The sequence below is a fragment of the Pollachius pollachius genome (assembly GCF_949987615.1).
Source record: "Pollachius pollachius genome assembly, chromosome: 18".
Taxonomy (NCBI): domain Eukaryota; kingdom Metazoa; phylum Chordata; class Actinopteri; order Gadiformes; family Gadidae; genus Pollachius; species Pollachius pollachius.
In genome coordinates, this window is record NC_136951.1 from 20,787,198 (window position 1) to 20,810,264 (window position 23,067).

Below are 23,067 nucleotides of genomic sequence, written 5' to 3' on the forward strand. Positions count from 1 at the left end.
CTCTGTCTCTGTCTCTCTCTCTCTCTCTCCCCCTCCCTCTCTCTCTCTCTCTGTCCCTCTCTCTCTCTCTCTCTCTGTCCCTCTCTCTCTCTTTCTCTCTGTCCCTCTGTCTCTCTCTCTCTCTCTCTCCCCCTCCCTCTCTCTCTCTGTCCCTCTCTCTCTCTCTCTCTCTCTGTCCCTCTCGCTCTCTGGCCCTCTGTCTCTCTCTCTCTCTCTCTCTGGCCCTCTGTCTCTCTCTCTCTCTCTCTCTGTCCCTCTGTCTCTCTCTCTCTCTCTCTCTCTCTCTCTGTCCCTCTCTCTCTCTGGCCCTCTGTCTCTCTCTCTCTCTCTGGCCCTCTCTCTCTCTTTCTCTCTCTGTCCCTCTCTCTCTCTCTCTCTGTCCCTCTGTCTCTCTGTCTCTCTCTCTCTCTGTCCCTCTGTCTCTCTCTCTCCCCCTCCCTCTCTCTCTCTGTCCCTCTCGCTCTCTCTCTCTCTCTGTCCCCCTCTCTCTCTCTCTCTCTCTCTCTCTCTCTCTCTGTCCCTCTCTCTCTGTCCCTCTCTCTCTCTGGCCCTCTCTCTCTCTCTCTCTGGCCCTCTCTCTCTCTCAGCCACTACAGAGAGACTTGGTTTCAGGCGGTGGAGAGATGCAGGGAGTGCTTTGTGAGGGGGGAGATGGATCATAGTGCTGGAGCTATCGACAGCAGCATCAATCACCCTTATCATTTGGAGGCAGATATTTGAAGCAAACACAAGCGTGTAGTGTGGACTTTATTCTTCTCCTTGTGTTTTGTCAAAATGAGGCAGGCTGTGTGTGGGTTTTGTGCGCGCAATCTTAAAACATATTTGTGATGAACACTTTGGGAGACGTGAACCACACGTTTTTGTGGATTTGTGATTACTGAGAGTAATCTGACCGGCCTGTCATCCATCACCATAGGCGCACCCTTCATGCACACACCCGTATGCAGGTACCCCACATGCACACAGACACAGTCGTTAGCGATGTATCCCTAATTGGTAGCGCTCCCTCTCTCCACCTCCTAGACACAGAGGGACACCAGGTTGGCCTCGCTGCTCTCCGAGGAGCCGCGTGTGAAGGAACACTGGTCAACAGGCCCCAGAAAATCACCCGGAAAATCACTTAAAGCGAACAGGAAGACGGACCGGGAGGGGGGGTCCCCCGGATGGAGGGCCAGTCTGGGGGGGGCTGGGGGTTTGAGGTTGGGGGCAGGAGGCCGGGTATCTGTTCCTCCCTCACGGGCGCGGAACTAAACGGGAGGCAGTGCTGGAAAATGTCACTGCTCTAACATTGGTCACTTTGTGTGTGTGTCTGTGCGCGAAAATAAGTTATATCAAATGTGCGTGCAAGTGTGTGTGGGTGCGTGTGCATACGTAAGTGTGTGTGCATTTGTGTGTGTTGCGTGCTGTTGTGGTTTTTGAGGAAATGTTTATAATAATATACAAAAAATAAGTTATTAATCTAAGCACAATACTTTATAAAGGTGTTTGACATGCACAATAAGACCAAATCACTTTAAAATACTCAACCATGGAGAAACAGAAGCAGGGATGTTAACTGAAGGACACAAGAGGAGGGAGAGCATAACTATATATAATAACTCTCATCTTACCAATAAATGCTTGATTATAAATAACAACTCCCAGTGTTATTTTTATTTTCTTCCACACCCTTATTCATAATGCTCTTCATGTCTATCCACAAGATGTACCTATTCTCTCTCTCTCTCTGTCTCCCCTTCTCTCTCCCTCCCTCCCTCCCCCTCTCTCTCTCTCTCTCTCCCCCTCTCTCTCCCTCTCCCCCTCTCTCTCTCTCTCTCTCCCCCTCTCTCTCTCTCTCCCCCTCTCTCTCTCTCTCCCTCTCCCCCTCTCTCTCCCTCTCTCTCTCTCTCTCTCCCCTCTCTCTCTCTCTCTCCCTCTCCCCCTCTCTCTCCCTCTCTCTCCCTCTCTCTCCCTCCCTCTCCCTCCCTCCCTCTCTCTCTCTCTCCCTCTCTCTCTCCCCCTCTCTCTCTCTCTCTCTCTCCCCCTCTCTCTCTCTCCCTCTCCCCCTCTCTCTCCCTCTCTCTCTCTCTCCCCCCCTCTCTCTCCCTCTCTCTCTCTCTCTCTCTCTCTCTCTCTCTCTCTCTCTCTCTCTCTCTCTCTCTCTCTCTCCCTCTCTCTCTCTCTCTCTCTCTCTCTCTCTCTCTCTCTCTCTCTCGCTCTCTCTCTCTCTCTCTCGCTCTCCTCCTCCTCCTCCTACCCCCCCCCCCCCAGTACGATAGTTTCACATCATCCGAGTGTGTGTTATTTTTCATGCTAAAGAAACACACAAACAGCCGTCACAAAAGCCGTAATGGTTTGATAGTGACACGGTGCAGATAACGCCTTCATCAGTGTGTGGGCCGGGGGGGCGGGCCCGGTAACAGGTCCCCTATTGGGGGAGGAGGGTGACCAGATCCCAGGGACTGAGCTCTGGGTCGGTGTGTCCGTCAAATCTACAGCTAAGATAATACCCTCCCACACACCCCATTACAGTGAGCCAACGGCCACAATCACGATGAGGACCACAGAGGGTGAAGGCACGCACACACACACACACACACACACACATACAGACACAAACACACACACAAGAACGCCCACAAACATACATGCATACATACATGCACACGTGCACACACACAAACAAATGCCCAGAGACACACACACACACACACACATGCACACTGCCACAAACGCTCTAGTTGGCATGACCTTCCCTGCACTTCCACACTCACAGCAATACACCTATCTGAAAGTGTGTAGTGTTAGCATGAAACATACTGATAGTGCAGTTGGGCCATATATGAGGTCGGCTGCAAAATTACTCATTGATCTTTCAACTATTTCCTGTTTATGTCTTTGCTTTTAGTCAAAGGTGTGTGTGTGTGTGTGTGTGTGTGTGTGTGTGTGTGTGTGTGTGTGTGTGTGTGTGTGTGTGTGTGTGTGTGTGTCTGTGTGCCTCAAAGAGTTCCCGAGGGAGGGGGACAACCTTGAGCTGCCACTGACCTTTCATTGCTTTACTTCAATATGTGACAGAGTGCAGGTGCGTGTGTGTGTGTGTGTGTGTGTGTGAGATTGTGTGCACGTGCGAGAGTGCGTGTGTGTGTCCCATATGTTTTCAAAAGAGGAAAAACAGCGAAGATTGCAGAAAGGACAGAAGATCCGTACACAGAAAGCTGCTTCCCATTCCGCCTTCAGATGGTGAAAGGGCCATTAGGAGCTGAGAGCACGGCCATGATGGCCCACGCACGCCAACACACACCAGGCTGAAGGGCCGCCAACACACACCAGGCTGACGGCCCGCGCACGCCAACACACACCAGGCTGAAAGGCCGTGCACGCCAACACACACCAGGCTGACGGCCCGCGCACGCCAACACACACCAGGCTGAAAGGCCGTGCACGCCAACAGACACCAGGCTGACGGCCCGCGCACGCCAACAGACACCAGGCTGACGGCCCGTGCACGCTGACGGCCCGTGCACGCCAACAGGCTGAAGCTTCAGCGGCTGCGTTCCCTAGGCAGGGGGAGGGCGGCGTATGGCTGCGGTGGAGCGGTCCATTAGAGCTCACTGAAGAGGAGGTGTTTAAATACAGGCCACAGTGAGGCTGGGTCACCGCTAACAAGTGTTTATCTTAGAATTTCATCAAGCATACGCGTGGTTCAATTATAATTGGGTATTTTTGTATAGATAATTTGAAAACTCTGCCGGGTACAGGAAAAATGTATGAATGAATAATAAATAACCTCTTTGATTATAATGCGTGCACGCAAATATGCACACACACAGACACAGACACACACACACAGACAGACACACACAATACTTCTGCCATCGATTCCTTAACCTCTGCGTCCTGGAGCAGATTTATAGAGTAATGTGTGTTAATAGAATATATAATATGGCTATATATAAAGCGATATGTAATAATGAGCCACACCTTGCCTGTCTCCTCTACTACATGCCATAAACCTCAGGGAAAGTTTCAGAGAGGATTCTTTAATCTATGCACCTCAAACAGGTTATTACACAGTGGGGGACGGATCACATCCCATAATGTGGCCAATGAGAATGCCATGATCATGCCTGTAATGTAATAGGATTTGGATCTAATAGAGCCAGCCGATTTAACGGTAACGAGGAGCGACGCCCCCTCCCTCCCTCCCCACCGTAATGCAGACTCCAGCCGCCCTGACAACCAGGGATGCTATTATCAGCCTGCTGGTTGCTAAGGGAGCTGTTGCTGCCACCCTGAATACCTCCGGCCCTCCCTAGCCCCCACCATTATCTCATTCACACTTGACACCTGACATTTGCATAATGGACTCGCTCCCTTTCCCCTATGGTGGAGGACAGAAGGGGAGTTAGGTGCTTGTTGTGTGAGCCTGTGTACATGTGCGTGTGAATCTGTGCACGTAAGCGTATGTATGAATGCCAGCGCATGCAGGCGTAAGTGTATGTGTGTGAACGCATGCATGTGTGCATGTGTCGCAGGCAGGGGTTAAACGACTTCCTCCTTAATCTGGCTCATTAAGCATGCAGCGGGTGCAGAGTGCGCCGCGTTGGCTGATTTGGCGACAATTTGCGGAAATGTCGTGCGCCCTGATTAGGAACGGCGGCGGCGGTAATCAGCCAGAGATGGATACCGCGCGGTCACCGGCGTGTGGATCAGACACCAGAATACCAGCCGTGCTGTTTATGTATTCATCAAGAACAGAATACATTACAAACCCTAAATGCATAAATCCTGTTAGAATGCCAGGCTGGCACCAGATGTCACCTATTTGCCGATGGTGAAATCATTGGTGAAATCAAAGGTGTGCATATGCACAGGACGAGCAGATAACCGGGCACACCAGAGGAAACAGCAGCAGCATAGCATGCCATGTGTCTTGGGAGGTAGTAGTAAAAGAAAATTATTAAAGGGACTGTAGTGCAAACAGCATATCAATCATACGTAGTACAGATCACGAAAACCATCCATGGGGAGACATTCATTCATAATGTTTGAAGGCACACAGATCTAATGCATTAGATAAACCATCATATATTTCTATAACGTATCACGTAGATGACTTACCCAAACCCACGGTGGTAACACTAAGATGGGGTTTGACACGTCCCCATCTTAGTGTACGTTACATCCAAACTGCCTTGACGGCTTCAGTCAAACAGGGGAGCAATATGAATATCTCATACCAGGTCATGAAAACACACGCACACGCATAGCACACACACAGGCAACAATAATGGCATACAGCCACAAAGTAGAAAGCAAGCTATTCAGAAAACATGCCTGTTCCCTGAAAGCATGTAAATTAAACAACCCTTTTTGAGTCACCACACACACACACACACACACACACACACACACACACACTCACGCACGGCGGTGAATTTTCTCTTCGCTTTACCGCCCACACAGGACATTGAGAAAAAAGAATCTCTCAAACTACGAATATGAATCTATCAAAAAGTGCTGTGGGTCCAACATATATCATAATATCTTTATCCACCCCCCACATGAGAGGAAAATAATAAAGTCCTCCCACACACAGCCCCAATGGCCAGAGGAACTCAGAGATGAGCAGAACATCACCCCTCAGCGAATCAACCCCAGGAACATATACACACAACAGATAAAGAGAGCACTAATGCTCTCAAATCCATTAGAAATCTCATATTCGCACATCGCAGAAATCACATTACAAGACGGCCCTAATGTCATTTCACCCCCTTCCCCACCCGGGTGAGGCTGTGCACATCAAACATAATGGATTCCACCTCCTCCGAGCCTCAACTTCTCTCCGCCGTTATTCCCCCTGTCTATTCCCCTCTCTGCCGGCCCTGGGAAGCCCCTAGTGTACGTGTGCTGAGTGGAGCAGCGTCCGCGGTGCAGGCGGATGTAATCCACTTAGTCAGGTGTAGTCGGACAGCAGCAGCAGAAGGATTGGCTTGTTGCTTCCAGCCGGAGGCAGGCTGCGGTGGATTCTGCCGCTCACAAATCAAACAAAGTCAGGGATTCGTCAGACACACGCTGTGTCTTGTGAATTATACCTTTCCGTTTCCCTAAAGGGCGGTTTTATTTATTTTTTAAACAGTGGTGTAGGCATATGAACCCTGGTTGAAAAGTCTGGCCTCTGTGGTTTGTGGAGTTCATTATGAAGATAAGTGGCGTACATTATGTTCACGGGGTCAGCGCTGGTGAAAAGGACACCGGCAGATAGAGACAGGTTAGGGTCCAGCGTAATAAATATATATTTATAATCAACGGCAGTACAGAATCGTAAAGCACACTCCTTATGACAATAAGCTAGGATGTACTCTTAACCACCACATTTCTTATCGGCAATCTGTTTTGTCAATCGGTTCTGTTTCTCTTTCATCTGTTGGTTCCCCTCGACGTGTCTTGACCTCTCATCGAGAAGGGATTCACTTTAATTCACTCGTCCCTCAAGTCTTCAGCTTTTTCAGTCGTATTCACTCCTGGCTGGAGTCTTTTCAGTCAGAAGCAGCCGTCACCTCGGGGCCAGCACACACTGTTGACATTCTGTTGTGCTCATGTTCTGTCAAACCTATTCTAAATCGCTTCACGGCTGCGTGTGCTTTTCCTTCATTACAGCGCGACGAAGCGGAGGATTCAACAACATTTCCCTGATTAATGCGAAACAGAAAAACGGAGACAAAAATAATTGATGAATTGAAAGAAAAAAAACATCAGTCCAACAGTCATCTCTTAAGTTGGCAATTTGTTCCACCGCTTTCAATCTTGATTCGCTTCACACATCCACCCACAGAAGGGAAGGTATTTGACCATCTGTGTCCCCAATACCCAGTACCTGTGGATCAGCTGCAGTGTGTTGGCCTGCCGGCTGCTTAACAGACTTAGCTAGTATGTGGAGAACGAACCATCGGGGGAAATGAAGAGACTGCTATAGGCTATATTATTAATTCAGCATTTAGCAGTCCCTAAATCGACCGTTTCAAAGGGAGCTTATTTCCCCCGAAATAATAAGATAAAACAACTTGTGGATCTCCATGTGCTTAGTTTGAAAAAAATAACGAATATTGAATTGAGGTGTTTGAGCAGATGCCCTCACAGTTTGAACACCGATCCCCCATACTGCTCATCTTGTTATTTGTTCAAAACGGGGGAAGGACTTTGGTCTCATCCTGACGGAATAAAATCCTCTGAATTGGGCTTGAGCATCTAAAACACACTTAGTCATGTGTACACACACACACACACAGAACCCAACAGACACGTAGACAGACACACACAAACAAAAACTAACGGACACACACACAGGCACACAAAACATCACACAAGCACACCCACGCACCCACACAATCCCCCCGCACACACACACTCACACACCCCACCCCCCGTCTGGCCCAGAGCCCCTCGACATGCAGCTGGATCAATCAATTACATCTCCACTCCAGCAATCAAACAAGGTTATTATCAGGCAGCGACTCGCCGACCTGGAAGGCCGGGCGAATCAAAGGCTGGCGTGATGAGGAGGCTGGGGCTCGCTGATGTGACAGTAACACAGAGTGGCAGCCCGCACCGTCCGGAGGGAGGAGGATGGAGAGAACCGAGGACAGCGGAGGAGAGCGGGAGAAAATAAAGAAAACGAATGGGGAAAAAAGGAGAGGAAATGAAGGGAGAATCTCCCATCATCTAGAGCTCGTCTAAGGCTGACCTTATAGAAGGACGGACCAGAGAAGACAGAAAAGAGAATGTTATCAACACATTCTCGCAGATGGTTGGAAGGGAACTCGCTTTAATAGACAGAGCACATGCTAACACTTCATGTGCTTGGTGTGTTTGCTGCATCACTGACAGAATCTCTATGAAAAGAAGTGGAATCAAATGGAGACAAAGACACAACATCCAACGGTCAAAACACTCTCGTCATTATGGTTCACTATGGTTCTGTGTCTCTCTCCCTCTCTGTGTCTCTCTCCCTCTCTCTCTCTTCTCCCTCTCCCTCTCTCTGTGTCTCTCTCCCTCTCTTTCTCTCTGGGCATTAAGGATGTTTGGTCTGCCACTACTGTCCTTTCATGGCAACCGGAGCGGAGCTCAGGGGGAACCAAATTAGTGTTAATTAAATTATGGTAGACTTTCAAATGGAGCCACACCATTCCATTTCATTACATTGTTGTTGTCATCCAAGCATGCACACAAAGAGCAAAGAACACACAAAACACACACAGACACACACACACAAACGACCCCCACACGCAAAATGGACATATATAGAAGCACACACACAAGGGAATGCAGTCTAATCCCATTTCAAAACAAGTCTTAAGAGACAATCATGCAGTGTGTGTGTGTGTGTGTGTGTGTGTGTGTGTGTGTGTGTGTGTGTGTGTGTGTGTGTGTGTGTGTGTGTGTGTGCGTGTGTTGCTAGGCACAACATGCTTGTGTGAACATCTGTGTGATAGTGACCTGGTCACCTGACTAAGCTTCAAAGCTTTGAGGATGTGTGTGTGTGTGTATATATAAGTCCAGTTGATGTTTCCATGTGTGTGTATGTGTGTGTGTGTGTGTGTGTGTGTGTGTGTGTGTGTGTGTGTGTGTGTGTGTGTGTGTGTGTGTGTGTGTGTGTGTTTGCGTGTGTGTGCGGTGGTCCCACTATCTGCCTCTAATAGACAATCTCTGCCCCCCCCAGAGACTTTCAGAGCATGCCTCATAACCATCGCGCCGTTTTCACAAATACCCCCCCCCCCTGCCACTAAGCCGCCAAAGAGGCCAATGCATGGCACAGTGTGTGGGACTGCTGCACTGGTTGCCTTGGGAACCGGCCAGGCTGATTCCATTATGGGATGGATAAGCACAATCAAAGTGTTTATCCACCTTTTATAGCCAGAGAAAAGACCCCCGGAATCATGATTAATCTCCCGCCCCATACCTGGTGTATGTGTGTGCTGTGTGTGATATGTGTGAGTGTGCGTGTGCGTGAGTGCGTGCAAATTGATGCTCAGCGCTACAGCGATGTGCTGCTTACCCTGCCTCTCATATCTTTAGTTTGCAACTCGCTCTGAACAACACATACTTTCGTATTTCTGTGTTCACTGCTTCCGTGTGCAGCACTTTGCTTACCCTGCCTCCAATATCCTTCATTTGCACAAGGGCTGTTAAGACACAGAGGGGATTTTTACTCTCCAACTTGCTGGAAAATGGCTGCAGTTGCACTTATGTCGCAAGAGGATAAACGTGGCAGCATTATGATAGTGTGTGTTTGTGTGTGTGTGTGTGTCTTGTTTTTACATGCATGGGTGTTGTACCGTATCAAGGACAGCAGGCAGACACAACATGAAGAAAGGGGAACGTTGGAGAAGGAGACAGATAGTGACACATAGCTAGGCAGGTAGCTAGCAGGTATAGCCAGTTAGCTAGACAGGTAGCAATACCAGTAGTGAGACAGGTAGCTAGACAGACAGGTAGCTAGACAGGTAGCTTATCAGGTAGCGAGGCAGAGAGGCACAGCAGATCGATAACAGGCCAACATGGCTTCCAGACGTCAGGCTTATCAAACGCTCTTATCTCCTTTTCTTCCATCGGCCCGGTATTCTCCAGGCTAAAATGTGTTGGAGTAATCAATTTAGATTTAATCCTTACATATTTTCTTAGTGTGCGGTGATTGTCATATTCCCTTTTTCTATTGATATACATTTAACCATATTTTTTTAATGTACCCCCACATAATATTTTTCCTTGTGTTATGATTCATCTTATCGCCGTCTGCACCAGCTCCAGCAGCCCGACTTTAAGATTTTCTCCTTTCCTCCAGTGGCCTGAGGATGGAGAGCAGGGGTTGTTGTTGCCTATATAAGGACTAGAAACCTGCTGGGGACTGTTTCAGAGCCTACTCTGAACACTGTGGGGAGGCTCTGCCAGTGGAGGAGGGCAGCAGCTCTTGTGTAATGTGAGTAGAACAAACAGCCATGAAACAGAAGACCCTCAGCGCTGCCGCTACGGCCTCGACACACACACTCTGGGGGACCTCCATAGCTCAGAGCAAAGAGTTTCACACACTTTCCCCGAGCGCTTTCAGAAACCTTTAGGTCTGATTTACCACCGATGGCTTTTGTATCTCAAAAATGTATATTCCACCGGCACTCGATTATGATATACATTATTCATTATGTATGAGGCTATATTTTTCATTTTGTCACCAATCATTGGAAAAAATGATTGCTACGCCAAAACAGCCAATAATGGCTCTACTGTGCGTTTTGGTCTCCTAGTGACGAACCCCTTCCTCCTGTTGATGCAGCCTAGACCAGCAGAGTTTAATACTCTGCACCAAGTAACAGGCTTGCAGCACCTCCTATCAGGAAGTCTTGTAAGCCTCAGATCTAAGACAACCTTCCGACGGGCTGGGCACTGCAGGGCTTACAGTGATAGAGTCCACACAGGGGGATGAGGTACTGCAGCACCACCGTAGAATAAACCGGACAACAAAGTACAACTTCAATCCTAGGATAATACACCGTCCTGAGTTCAGCGGGAGTGCACTTGTCAAGAGAGGTCAATTGTATTTGCATAGACCTTAATCAGTTAGTCTCAAAGGGCTTCACAGTCCACGACCACCGTGGCGCTAAAGAGAAGCCCGCTAAAGGGCTGAAAGAGAACTCCCTCTATCACCAAGGAAACCTTGAGATGGAATGCGGGAACAGGATCCCTCCTTCCAGGGATGGTTAGCAGTGTAATGGTGCCATAGTGGGCAGACATAATGGCAGCATAACAACATAAAACTGTTTCTGAAAATAGGAAATGAGGAATGTCCATTAGGTGGTGCAGCTTTGTGTTTTGTTTGGCCCATTGTGGATGTTTAGCAGTCTAACCACCTCATTGGTTGAACACTTGCTGTGTTATCTTAGACACTGCAGATGAGGGGTGTTTTGGGCGACCCGCTGTACACAACTCCTATGGGATGGATAATACCTTACTCATCATCAAACAAAGCCTGTGTACCGCTTCCTTATACCTAACTTATGCTGCACAACTTCATTAACCTTAACGTTCCTCCACTGCCATTTCTTTACTTTTTTTGTTTACGTACGTTTGTGGGTGTGCGCATGTTTTCTTCATCGTTTTTTCGTTTTAATTAGTGCAGTCACAGCGCGTGTCATTTTAACCACAGGCTTTCAGTCGCCACAGGCCAACACCTTCTGTCCTCAATCCTCCGCTGTAATCCATCTCGCCACGTCTTCTTCTTCTTATCCTCTTTTTGTTCTCTCCATTGTCCTTCCCTCTCCTCCTCCCGGGAGCTCCTTCTGTCAATCCACTCCTCTCTCTTGCCTCTGATTCCCTCTCTTCCTCTCTTCCTCTCTCTCTCTCTCTCCCTCTCTCTCTCTCTCCCTCTCTCTCTCTCTCTCCCTCCCTCTCTCTCTCTCTCCCTCCCTCTCTCTCTCCCTCTCTGCCTACTTTCCTTGCGACAGACTGTAACATTTCTGTAACTCTTTAAATGGAACTCAAGCACTAATAACTACAATTATTGAATAAGTATGCTTTAAAGCAATTCTTTGTGCGAGGAGGGTGGGGGAGGGGGTTGTGTGAGAGAACAAGTGGCACTTAAGGACTAATTCCAATTAGGTTAATAGTTAGAGCATTAAGTAACAACACTGCCTTCAAGGGACTACAGAAGTAGAGGAACAGGGGATGAAATCGAGTTGAGTTGGGTAAATTCAGGCCAATGTGAGGAGAGGGATTTGGTGTTTGAGTGCGAAAAAGAGCGAGATGGAAAGAGTGAGAGGGACAGAGAGCAGTTTAAGGGCACTGCTCTCACAAGTGTGATCTCGGAATCACACAGTTTAAGTGATGTCAGAATTCAACACACACACAAACAGGCCCGGGTCCACGCAAACATACACACCCACACACATACAAACATGGGACACAGCACACACATAAGCCACACAAGAGATATACACATAAATACAGATATACCTCAAAACAAAAGACTCATACATGTCAACAAAGGACACACATACCAGCGCGAATCTACACTAACACATAAGCATACCCACGAGACAGACTTATACACACACGGAGACAGACGAAGACAAACACAGAGACGTACATGTGTGGAGTCCACAAAAACACACACACAGACACATGAGACATGCATATCCAGACAGACACCACACACAAATACAAACAATAGACAATCCATGTTAATAAAATGACACACAAACACTTTTTGTGTGCTTTTTGTATTGATCTGTGGAGATTTGATACTTGGGGAAAACGCTGATTTCCTTCGACCCTCTGGATCAGGTGCATTGGTAGATTGTCGGGGAAGGGCTAAATATGTTGTTATTGGCCACGGCTACGGCACTGAATCTCTTCACTATGTATCGATTCCTGTGAAAACCGCATGCAACCCCAGGAGGTGGGGGGGCGCGGTGGAGGCAAACCTCACAGGTCGGGTTACCAGCCGACCCATTGAAAACAACATTATCGCCTTGCCTCCTGGGAATATGCATGATTACATATGTACATATTGTCAATGTATTTCTTGAAGTCTTATTGTTTTCATTTTGTATATTTTTTATTATACTACTGTCCTGTACTTGCTGCTAAGGGACCTGAAGTCCATCTCTGGGATCAAGAGTGATATCTTATGTAATCTGTTTGGTCAGTTATCAACCGAACTGTAATAAAAGTTACCGTATTTTCCGCACTATAAGGCGCATTTAAAAGCCGGTAATTTTCTCAAAAAACGACAGTGCGCCTTATAATCCGGAGCGCCTTATATATGGATCAATTGGTTAATTGGTTGATCCATACTGGTTGGAAACAGCGCTCTGTCAAAATGTTTCAGTATGAAAAACCAATAAAAACAATTTAATAATAATAATAAAATGTTTCACTACGACTACGATAAAGCCACACCGCTTGCAGCATTATGGCTATCGTAGTCAGTGCACACAGCATTTTACTGCGCTTACTCACGGAAGGTCACACTATACGATCACAGAGCCAGGAAATCGGGCGGAAGACTGGCCACACTACAAGATTCGAGGGTGCGATGCTCTACTTTGTATCATTCACGTTTGCAAGATATTTAAAAAATCTAAGGTTTGGAACTGCGTAATTGTGTTTTACTTTTTTGTCATAAAGGTTCCAGTTTTATATCTGCTAAATGCAGCAACTCGTCCTCACAGTTGCGTTGCGCGTGACGAGCTATACAATTAGCAAAGCTCCATCTAGTGGATGCATAACGCATCCCCAGTCAAACGTTTGACTGCAGTATCTTCTATGCTATGCGCTTTATAATCCGGTGCGCCCTATTTATGAAAAAAGTTCTAAAATAGGTCATTCATTGAAGGTGCGCCTTATAATCCGGTGCGCGTTATAGTGCGGGAAATACGGTATATACAAACAGAAAGAAATACACACACACACAACATCTAAGATTATACCTGCATTCAACATGCCCCAAGTTCACACACACACTTCCGTCCGACATGAGCTGCATAGCAGGTCAGTGTGGGTGTGGTGGTGCATCAGTGAAGGCAAGAGCCCAACCATTAGAACAAGCATCTGCCAGCATCACTACTGGCACTGGGAGTCTGGACAGGAAAGGGCAGCACAGAGCCAGGGAGCGGGGTGGGGAGGTAGGGGGAGAGAGAGAGAGAGAGAGAGAGAGAGAGAGAGAGAGGTAGAGAGAGAGAGAGAGAGAGAGAGAGAGAGAGAAAGAGGTAGAGAGAGAGAAAGAGGTAGAGAGAGAGGTAGAGAGAGAGAGAGAGCGAGAGAGAGAGAGAGAGAGAGAGAGAGAGAGAGGTAGAGAGAGAGAGAGACAGAGAGAGACAGAGAGGGACAGAGAGAGAGAGACAGAGAGAGAGAGAGAGAGAGAGAGAGAGGTAGAGAGAGAGAGGTAGAGAGAGAGAGAGAGAGAGAGAGAGAGAGAGAGAGAGAGAGACAGAGAGAGAGAGAGAGAGAGAGCTAGAGAGAGAGAGACAGAGAGAGACAGAGAGGGACAGAGAGAGAGACAGAGAGAGAGAGACAGAGAGAGAGAGAGAGGTAGAGAGAGAGAGGTAGAGAGAGAGAGAGAGAGAGAGAGACAGAGAGAGAGAGAGAGAGAGAGAGAGAGAGGTAGAGAGAGAGAGAGAGACAGAGAGAGAGAGAGACAGAGAGAGACAGAGAGAGAGAGAGCGAGAGAGAGAGACTCTGTGTGCCAGGCACTTTCCTGTGATTGAATCAAACCATTACGGAAAACAAGGGAGAGGGACGGCCCGAGCTAGTCTCAGCTTTATTTGCAGTCATCTGACAAAAGCCTTCCTTCGTGTGTGTGCTTGCGTGTGTATGGGTTACATGTTTTCCTGTGCACATACATGTTCAGTGATGACAAATACACAAAACCTACCTGCACACCGTGCAAAATAATCAAATCCCAACCAATGGGTTGCCATAGGGTTTAGAAAGATACATACACAGTGTATGATTCTATTCTGAGCATGAAACCATGTTCATCTGGAGGGAACAGACATCATCACATGCTCATCAATGCAAATATTAATCAGTTGCACAACTGCACACATGTTTGGCTGGGACGTGTGTGTGTGTGTGCACATTTGTGTCCGTCTTAATGGATGCAGTGTGTGTATGTTTACGCATGTCTGCATGGTTATTTGTTGGTGCCTTAATATGTGTTTGTGCGTGTGTGTGTGTGTGTGTGTGCATGCGTTTTGTGAGTGAACATGCATGTTGAATGGATCCCTCCGTATAACGTATCGCGCTGCAGGAGCTCCAATCTAATAGCTCTGCTTTACAATTAGATTTACTCAACGGCACTGGGGGCTACAGTGCTCTATGGAAAACCACCGGCCAGATATATATATATGTGTATATATATATATATATATATATATATATATATATATATATATATAATAGACTATACAGACAAGCATTACCAAGGTTTAAAGACAATCCCTTTTCTGGGAAGGCCAATTGGAGTGGACTGTCGAGCAAAGCCTAATTCCACAACGTACTTTCCATCACGCAAATGTCCTATTAATCCAGATGAGATGTAGCATGTCCCGGTACACATTGAAACAGGCTAGACCCCGAAACAGACAAAGAAAAAGAATAGGCAAATCGATGGACGAACACTAAGTGCACGGTTAACCGCATTAGTTAACATTTTACTGGTATTGAGCCATCATGTCCCAGAATCCTTGGTGTGGGGCAAATGGCTTGAACTGCTTGAGTGGGCGAGTCACAGGATATATGACTGGGAGAGAGAGAACTGCTGGACTGTTGTGTGTGTGAGTGTGGCGGGCTGTGTGTGTGTGAGTGTGGTGGGCTGTGTGTGTGTGTGTGTGTGTGTGTGTGTGTGTGTGTGTTTTTGTGTGTGTGTGTGTATCTCAATGTTCGGTGTGTGTGCGTGTGTGTGGCGGGGTGTGTGTGTGGCAGGATACGTGTGCGTGTGTGTGTGTGTGTGTGTGTGTGTGTGTGTGTGTGTGTGTGTGTGTGTGTGTGTGTGTGTGTGTGTGTGTGTGTGTGTGTGTGTGTGTGTGTGCGTGTGTGTGTGCAAGAGTCTGTGTACACCGGAAAAAGAGGCGCGTGGGTTGAAAGCGGCCGCTCAGAGTCATTAAAAAGGTAATTTAAATGGTTGTAAATCAATAGACAGGAGCAGAATGTATGTGTGAGCGTGACTTCATTCAGCACTGTGCAGAATGCGCCGTGGTTCCGCCCTAGTGCCACCCTGGGGATACGAATCCGCCCGCAGCCATCGCAGTGTGACAATGCACTCCGAGGCCATTAATCAACCTAGAGATGTCCCGTAGGTGCATGGGGGGGAAATATACATCTCATTTTAGGCTTTTGCGCAGCAATATTTGTTTGTTTATATTCCCCGTTTGACTTTGAAGTGATAATTGCTTCATTAATCTTGTCTTGAAAATGATGACTTCACACTTCATAGTGAATAACAAATGCTATTTCACCCAAAAAAAAGTGAGATTGTTGTTGTTCAATGACTATTTCAAAAGGACATGCTTTGTTGAAGCCAACCCCATCTATTAAACTTTTCGTTTGTGCCTTTTGGTTGATTGTGCTGATTAAACATTTCAATCCCACGATTACGAACCAAACAACACCTTTTAGAACGTCTCCCTAGCGAGATCAGGGTCACAGGGTTGACTCTCGGTTCTATCATTCCTTCAAAAGGCACCTTTTTATGCAAAAGCTTTCATCGTGTGATCCCAAAACGCTGTGATATTTGGATTGGAATTGTTTTTTTTGTTAATTTTATCGTTGCGGTTTTCCTGTCTTGATATAAAGCACTTACTCACTAGCATTGAAAGTGCTATACAAATAGAGCCCAATAACAATAAAACCACCAAATGCATGCATCCCATGGGCCAGTACCTGAGGAGCGGCTGGAAGATGACAGTGATGTTCCTGGCTCCCGGCTTACACACAAACTTCATCTCTCCCCCTTCGATGAGGTTATCGTCTGCCCCGCCTAGGAGAAAACACAAGAAGGGGCGGGGTTAAAGGCGTGTGTGCGTGTGTGTGTGTGTGTGTCTCACACCTGCCTTTCTCTCTTAAGACCCACAGACTTCCTAATCCACTGTGGATCACAGTATCATAAAATCAGCGCAAAAAACAAACAAACCAATTGTCTTATCCAGGGAATATCTCCCTGCCTACGCGCACACATCTGTACCCCCGTGCTAAAGCCTGGGTGAACCCCACAGCTAAGAGGGTTAATCAGAAAATCATAACCATCGTGTAACATGTTCAGACCAGGGGTGTGACGGAGCGAGCGAGGGAAATAAAGAGAGAGAGAGAGAACTACAGTGAGAGAGGGAATTAAAGAGATAGAGGTTCAGAGAATGAAGAAATAAGACACAGAGAGAGAGACAGAGTGTGAGACAGAGAGAGACAGAGAGAGAGACAGAGAGTGAGACAGAGAGACAGAGAGAGAGACAGAGAGAGAGAGAGAGACAGAGAGAGAGAGAGAGACAGAGAGAGAGAGAGAGAGTGAGACAGAGACAGAGAGAGAGACAGAGAGAGACAGAGAGAGAGAGACAGAGACAAAGAGAGAGACAGAGAGAGACAGAGAGAGACAGAGAGAGAGAGAGAGACAGAGAGAGACAGAGAGAGAGACAGAGAGAGAGAGACAGAGAGAGGGCGGAGGGAAAAGAAGGCAGATACGGAGCAAAAGACAGCGCGAGAAGGGAGAGAGAGGAAGATGAGAAGCAGGTAGTTGGATGTGAACAGGAGTGTGGCTGACAGTTACAGAACACTGTTGCTCATTACCTCTACTCAACCTGAAGTAATCAATCCAATGAAGGCGGAGGAGGAAGGGCCGTGTGTGTGTGTGTGTGTGTGTGTGTGTGTGTGTGTGTGTGTGTGTGTGTGTGTGTGTGTGTGTGTGTGTGTGTGTGTGTGTGTGGGTGTGTGTGTTCATGTCTGTGTATGAGACCGTGTTCTACGCATGGGTGATTACATGCCAACGCCATCCTATGTGTGCACGTTAGTTCATGCATGTGTGCACGACTGTAATTGTGGCGCAAGTGCAATTATTTCTTCAGATAATCTGAAATGATTTTTTTATCGTTAGTTGAAAGGAATATCTAGTGGGTCCAGGGAAGTTTGCAAAGCTCAAGAGTTGTTTCTAAAAGTAAATTAAATAGTAAGACAAAGAAAGCCATTTTAATATCTTAAAGGGGAACTATATAACTTTACTATCAATAAAACATATATAAAGTAGCAATTCCAAAATGCAGAGTGATATTATCATACGAAGTGTGATATCCAGCCATCATTTTTTCTCGCATGAAAACAGCCTGTTTTCAGTGGGTGTTCCCTTCCCACCTCTCTCCCTCTCTCGTTGAGTGGTCTTTGGGGAGATTGTGAAGCAAATTTGGCTTTTTTTGCTTTCGGGAATTGCCGAGATGAGCATGCTTCTGCTTCCGTTTCTGTCCCCGACGTTTGGAACACTTCTCTCTCCGGCATTAGGAACACTTCGGCACTCTGCACAAAATGGCGTCTCCGCGCGGCGAGACCGGCTACAGAGCAGGACGTGCTCGGCTGAGGAAGAACCGCCAACTTCCATGAGTTAAAGAAGTTCTTATTTTAAACCATAAATGTACCCAGGCTTCATGGAGTTCTATGGCCACTCTGTGAACCCTATCGAAGTGACCCCGAGGACTCTGCCCCCCATCACAGGGCAGAAGATGGGCCGATTGAACAGTAGCCAGAGAGTGGGCTCATGGAGACAAACACGATATAGAAACCCACCCAGACAACGGGACTGAAGCAATACTTACAATAATGTCCATGATGAGTTGGAGCTAAATGTGTTTGTGTGTGTGTGTGTCCGTCAGTGCGTGTATGTATGTATGCGTGTGCATTTGTTTAAGCGCATGTGCGTGTACTCATGTACTCAAATGAAACTGTGTGTTTATATGCATGTGTCTGCGTGCGTACATCTGTGTGCCTGCATGTGCGTACATACATGTATGTGTGTGTAAACTGGTTCGTGAATGTCTTGAAATGGCCAAGACTTCACTTGGGCTCCTAGCCCTGGCTGGCTGCCTCCCCCCCTCCAGGCAAACTCATTTCCATGTTCAATAGGAGCTTTTCAAAGGGCCCACGAGATACCGCCCAAAAAGACACTTCTCTCCGGGGCATGAAAAGCCTGGACGCCGCCGCTGTCCCTAAGACCCCCCACCCCGGCCCCCTCCTCGCATCACCTCGCATTCACATGCATATCGCCGCATTGTTCCCCCTTGTCGAGCTCCCATAATACATTTCTAATGGAACACGTTTCTATTGAGGGGAGCACCCGCGGAAAACACAAGGAGACGAAACCACTGCGGATTTTCATCAGCAGCGAATGGGAAGAGGGCAGAGGAAGGAAGGTTTAATTTCATCCCCCAGAGACATTCTAAGTGGGTCCTGGTTTGGGATCCGTCGCAGAGAAAATGTTCACCTGCCATGCAGGTGAACATTTTTGTTCCTGTTGGAGCGCGGAGGCTGAAAGGACGTCCAATCCATTCTCTGCTATCTTCGCCATCCTCATCATCCGTCCTGTGGGGCCAATTCCATTAACTAGCCAATCACAGGCCGCCCAAACAAAGCAGCGCCGGCCAGCGTCTCACTCAACTCTCTCTCTTCCACTCATAATATTCTCTCTCTCTCACTCAACACTCTTAATCTCTCTCTCTCTCTCTCCCACTCTGAAGATGTTGAGTCTCTCTCTCTCTCTCTCCCTCTCTGGAATCTAAAACTTCATGGGAAGTATTTTCCTGTCTCTCAGCTCAAACTATGGTAACCCCCACACCCACACACACACTGACATGACACACACATGCACACATGCGAGTGCAATCACACACAGACACACACACACAGACACAGACGGTGACCAATTTAATTTCATGCTCTAAACATCTGCATCGGTGTCAGACAAAAAAAGAAGTGATGGAGGGGAGGGAGGAAGGAGGGGACCTGTGCGATCCGCGGGCCCAGCGACCAGCTGCCAGCTGGGGGCCGCTGAGGGCGGGTGTCGGGGCGGCATGGTGTGGATGAATATGAAGCAGCACCGTGTTAATATGCATGAGATATCCTCTGGCCTGGAGGTTGAGGGGTCAGGATGTCACCGGAAGGCTGCCAGCGCTCTCCCACAACGTGTGAAAACAGGGAGCGAGCGAGCGTGTGCTTGTCCGAGCGCGTGTGTGTGTGTGTGTGTGTGTGTGTGTGTGTGTGTGTGTGTGTGTGTGTGTGTGTGTGTGTGTGTGTGTGTGTGTGTGTGTGTGTGTGTGTGTGGTCACATCCAGGATTAGAGGGGGGGAAAGGGGTGGGGGTAGAGGTGGCAGAGCAGCTGTAGCCAGGAGAGGAAGTGGAGGGGGGGGGCGAGGTGGTTGCAAATTCTAGCGTGGCCAAATCCCCCTGAAATCCCGCTTAGAGAACCCCATCTTCACACACACACACACACACTCACACCCCCGAACACAACAATCACACCTCAACAGCACACACACACACACACACGCATTAAACGCGTGGGCCGAAGGTGTTTAATGCACACACACACACAAACACACCAACAGCCAAGAGTCAAAGGAACCGGCCCGTTGACACACAGTTACAAACTGATGGAAAACATCGAGGTTTGGCCAGGGAAAAACAGACCCCCCCCCCACACACACACACACACACACACACACTTCCCTGACACCTACCCAGCCCTGCCCCCCTACGGTGCGTTACCATGCACCCTTCAGCCCACATGCAATCAAGTGAGGCAGTGGCTCAGTGAAATTGCATTAGCCACACTTTCCTGGGTTTGATGAGGAGCCGGTTTGATCCACTCATCTATTCTGGCCTCTTTCCACTAGCAGGGAGGACCAGGGACATCTGATGCCTTCCTTAACACACCTGTGTGTGTGTGTGTGTGTGTGTGTGTGTGTGTGTGTGTGTGTGTGTGTGTATAATCATTTATAGCAAAATGCAAGAAAGTAAAGTGCGCAATATACTTCATCCCTGCTGTGGAGTGTGTGTTTGCGTGTGTTTGTGTGCGTTGTCATGTTCACATTAAAGAAGGAATGTTGACATTCCCTGATTTGATTTGGACGCAGAAAGCCATACGCATGAAGCATCAAGCGGCCCATCCTAGTGATGGTCAGGTTTATTATGATGGAGAACGTCTGTGAATCACCATCTGATGGTCTATGTCTCAGGACGGATGGAGACGCTGTTATCACTGCTGCCTCAACTGCTCTCCTTAGGTCCTCTCTCACACACACACACACACACACACACACACACACACTAAAAAGGATGGCCTGGATGAACTAAGGAACATCGCTCATTCCACACACCAAACCAGACTTGGAGTCCAAACAACTGGCAGGTACGAATCCTAACACCCTTCATGTATTAAAGCAGTACAAGACAAGAAAAGTTCTCCATGTCTACATTAACTAAATGAACTTTGTATTTGTATTAAGGGTGTGTGTGTGGGCATAAGGCGTGTGGGGGGGGGTACAGGAGCGTCATCGCGGAGTCCCCCTCAGGGATTTGTTTTGAATGCCAGGGCCAGTGGGCCGCATACAGACGCATCCAAGGAAAACCTGGAGCCTTAATAAGAAAGCCCACACACACACACACACACACAAAAACACCTTGGTTCAATAACAAATGAGTGTGTGTGTGTGTGTGTGTGTGTGTGTGTGTGTGTGTGTGTGTGTGTGTGTGTGTGTGTGTGTGTGTGTGTGTGTGTGTGTGTGTGTGTGTGTTTGGGGGGGGGGGTTCGGGGCGCCGGCCTCCAATTCCTTCCAGACCGCCTTCATGTCTGATTGGCTGCTAATGAGTTCCTTCTATTATTAAAATTCATTTGACCTGGAGAGGGGAGGGGTGGGGGGGAATTCACTCGGAGGACAGACTGCGTCAAATCAACCCACCCCCAAAAAAAACTATATAATAATACAACCTGAATAGATAAATAAACAATATGAATAAATTGCGGCAGGAATTGAGTTGGATTAATTATTAAGAAGTGTCCGTGGCGGAGGGGCTCCAGCCTTGTTAATTAATGAACGCCTGTCAGCGCAGACACCACGGCAACACAACGATACACAGAGACAGCAATAAACAACACCGAGGCAACACAACGATACACAGAGACAGCAATAAACAACACTGAGGCAGCACTGAGACAACACAAACACAGCACTGAGACAACAATAAACACAGCACTGAGACAATAAACAACACTGAGACAACAATAAACACAACACTGAGACAACAACAAACACAACACTGAGACAATAATGAACACAACACTGAGACAACAACAATCACAACACTGAGACAATAATGAACACAACACTGAGACAACAACAATCACAACACTGAGACAACAATGAACACAACACTGAGACAATAAACAACACTGAGACAACAACAAACACAACACTGAGACAACAATAAACACAACACTGAGACAACAACAAACACAACAACAAACACAACACTGAGACAACAATGAACACAACACTGAGACAACAACAAACACAACACTGAGACAACAATGAACACAACACTGAGAAAATAAACAACACTGAGACAACAACAAACACAACACTGAGACAATAAACAACACTGGGACAACAATAAAAAACACAAACACAACACTGAGACAACAATAAACAACACTGAGACAACAATAAACAACACAAACACAACACTGAGACAACAAGAAACACAACACTGAGACAACAATAAACAACACTGAGACAACAATAAACAACACAAACACAACACTGAGACAACAAGAAACACAGAGACAGCAATAAACAACACTGAGACAACACAAACACAACACTGAGACAACAATAAAAAAAACACTGAGACAACAATAAACACTGAGACAATAAACAACACTGAGACAACAATAAACACAACACTGAGACAACAATAAACAAAACACTGAGACAACAATAAACACAACACTGAGACAACAATAAACACAGACAATAAACAACACTGAGACAACAATAAAAAACACAAACACAACACAGAGACAACAATAAACAACACTGAGACAGCAATAAACAACACTGAGACAACACAAACACAACACAGAGACAACAATAAACAACACTGAGACAACACAAACACAACACTGAGACAACAATAAACACAACACTGAGACAACAATAAACACTGAGACAATAAACAACACTGAGACAACAATAACACACCACTGAGAAAACAATAACACACCACTGAGACAACAATAACAACAATAAATACAACACAGAGACAACAATAAGAAATGAGACAACAATAAACAACACTGAGACAACAATAACACACATAAGCCAGCGCACAGCGCGGCAGTGCTTTCGCGGCTGCTGATGACGTCCTTGGCCTCAGACATCAGAAGGCGTCTCCTCAAACGAGGGACGTTTCCCCCGACCATAACCCTTTCTAAAAGGTCGCAAACATCACAACAGTCGGGTCTTAATCAGCACACAGGAACCCGTGGTGCCGAGGAGTTTA

The 23,067-nt window shown here is 47.2% G+C and overlaps 1 protein-coding gene across 1 annotated transcript in view; it reads right to left on the reverse strand.

The window, feature by feature from the left end:
* The window catches only part of exoc4 (exocyst complex component 4), a 115,181-nt gene that overhangs the window by 49,202 nt on the left and 42,912 nt on the right, over window positions 1-23,067 (reverse strand). The window contains exon 11 of the mRNA XM_079756215.1: window positions 16,417-16,513. Within this exon, the coding sequence (XP_079612341.1) occupies window positions 16,417-16,513 (97 nt within the window). The remainder of the gene's footprint in view (window positions 1-16,416; window positions 16,514-23,067) is intronic.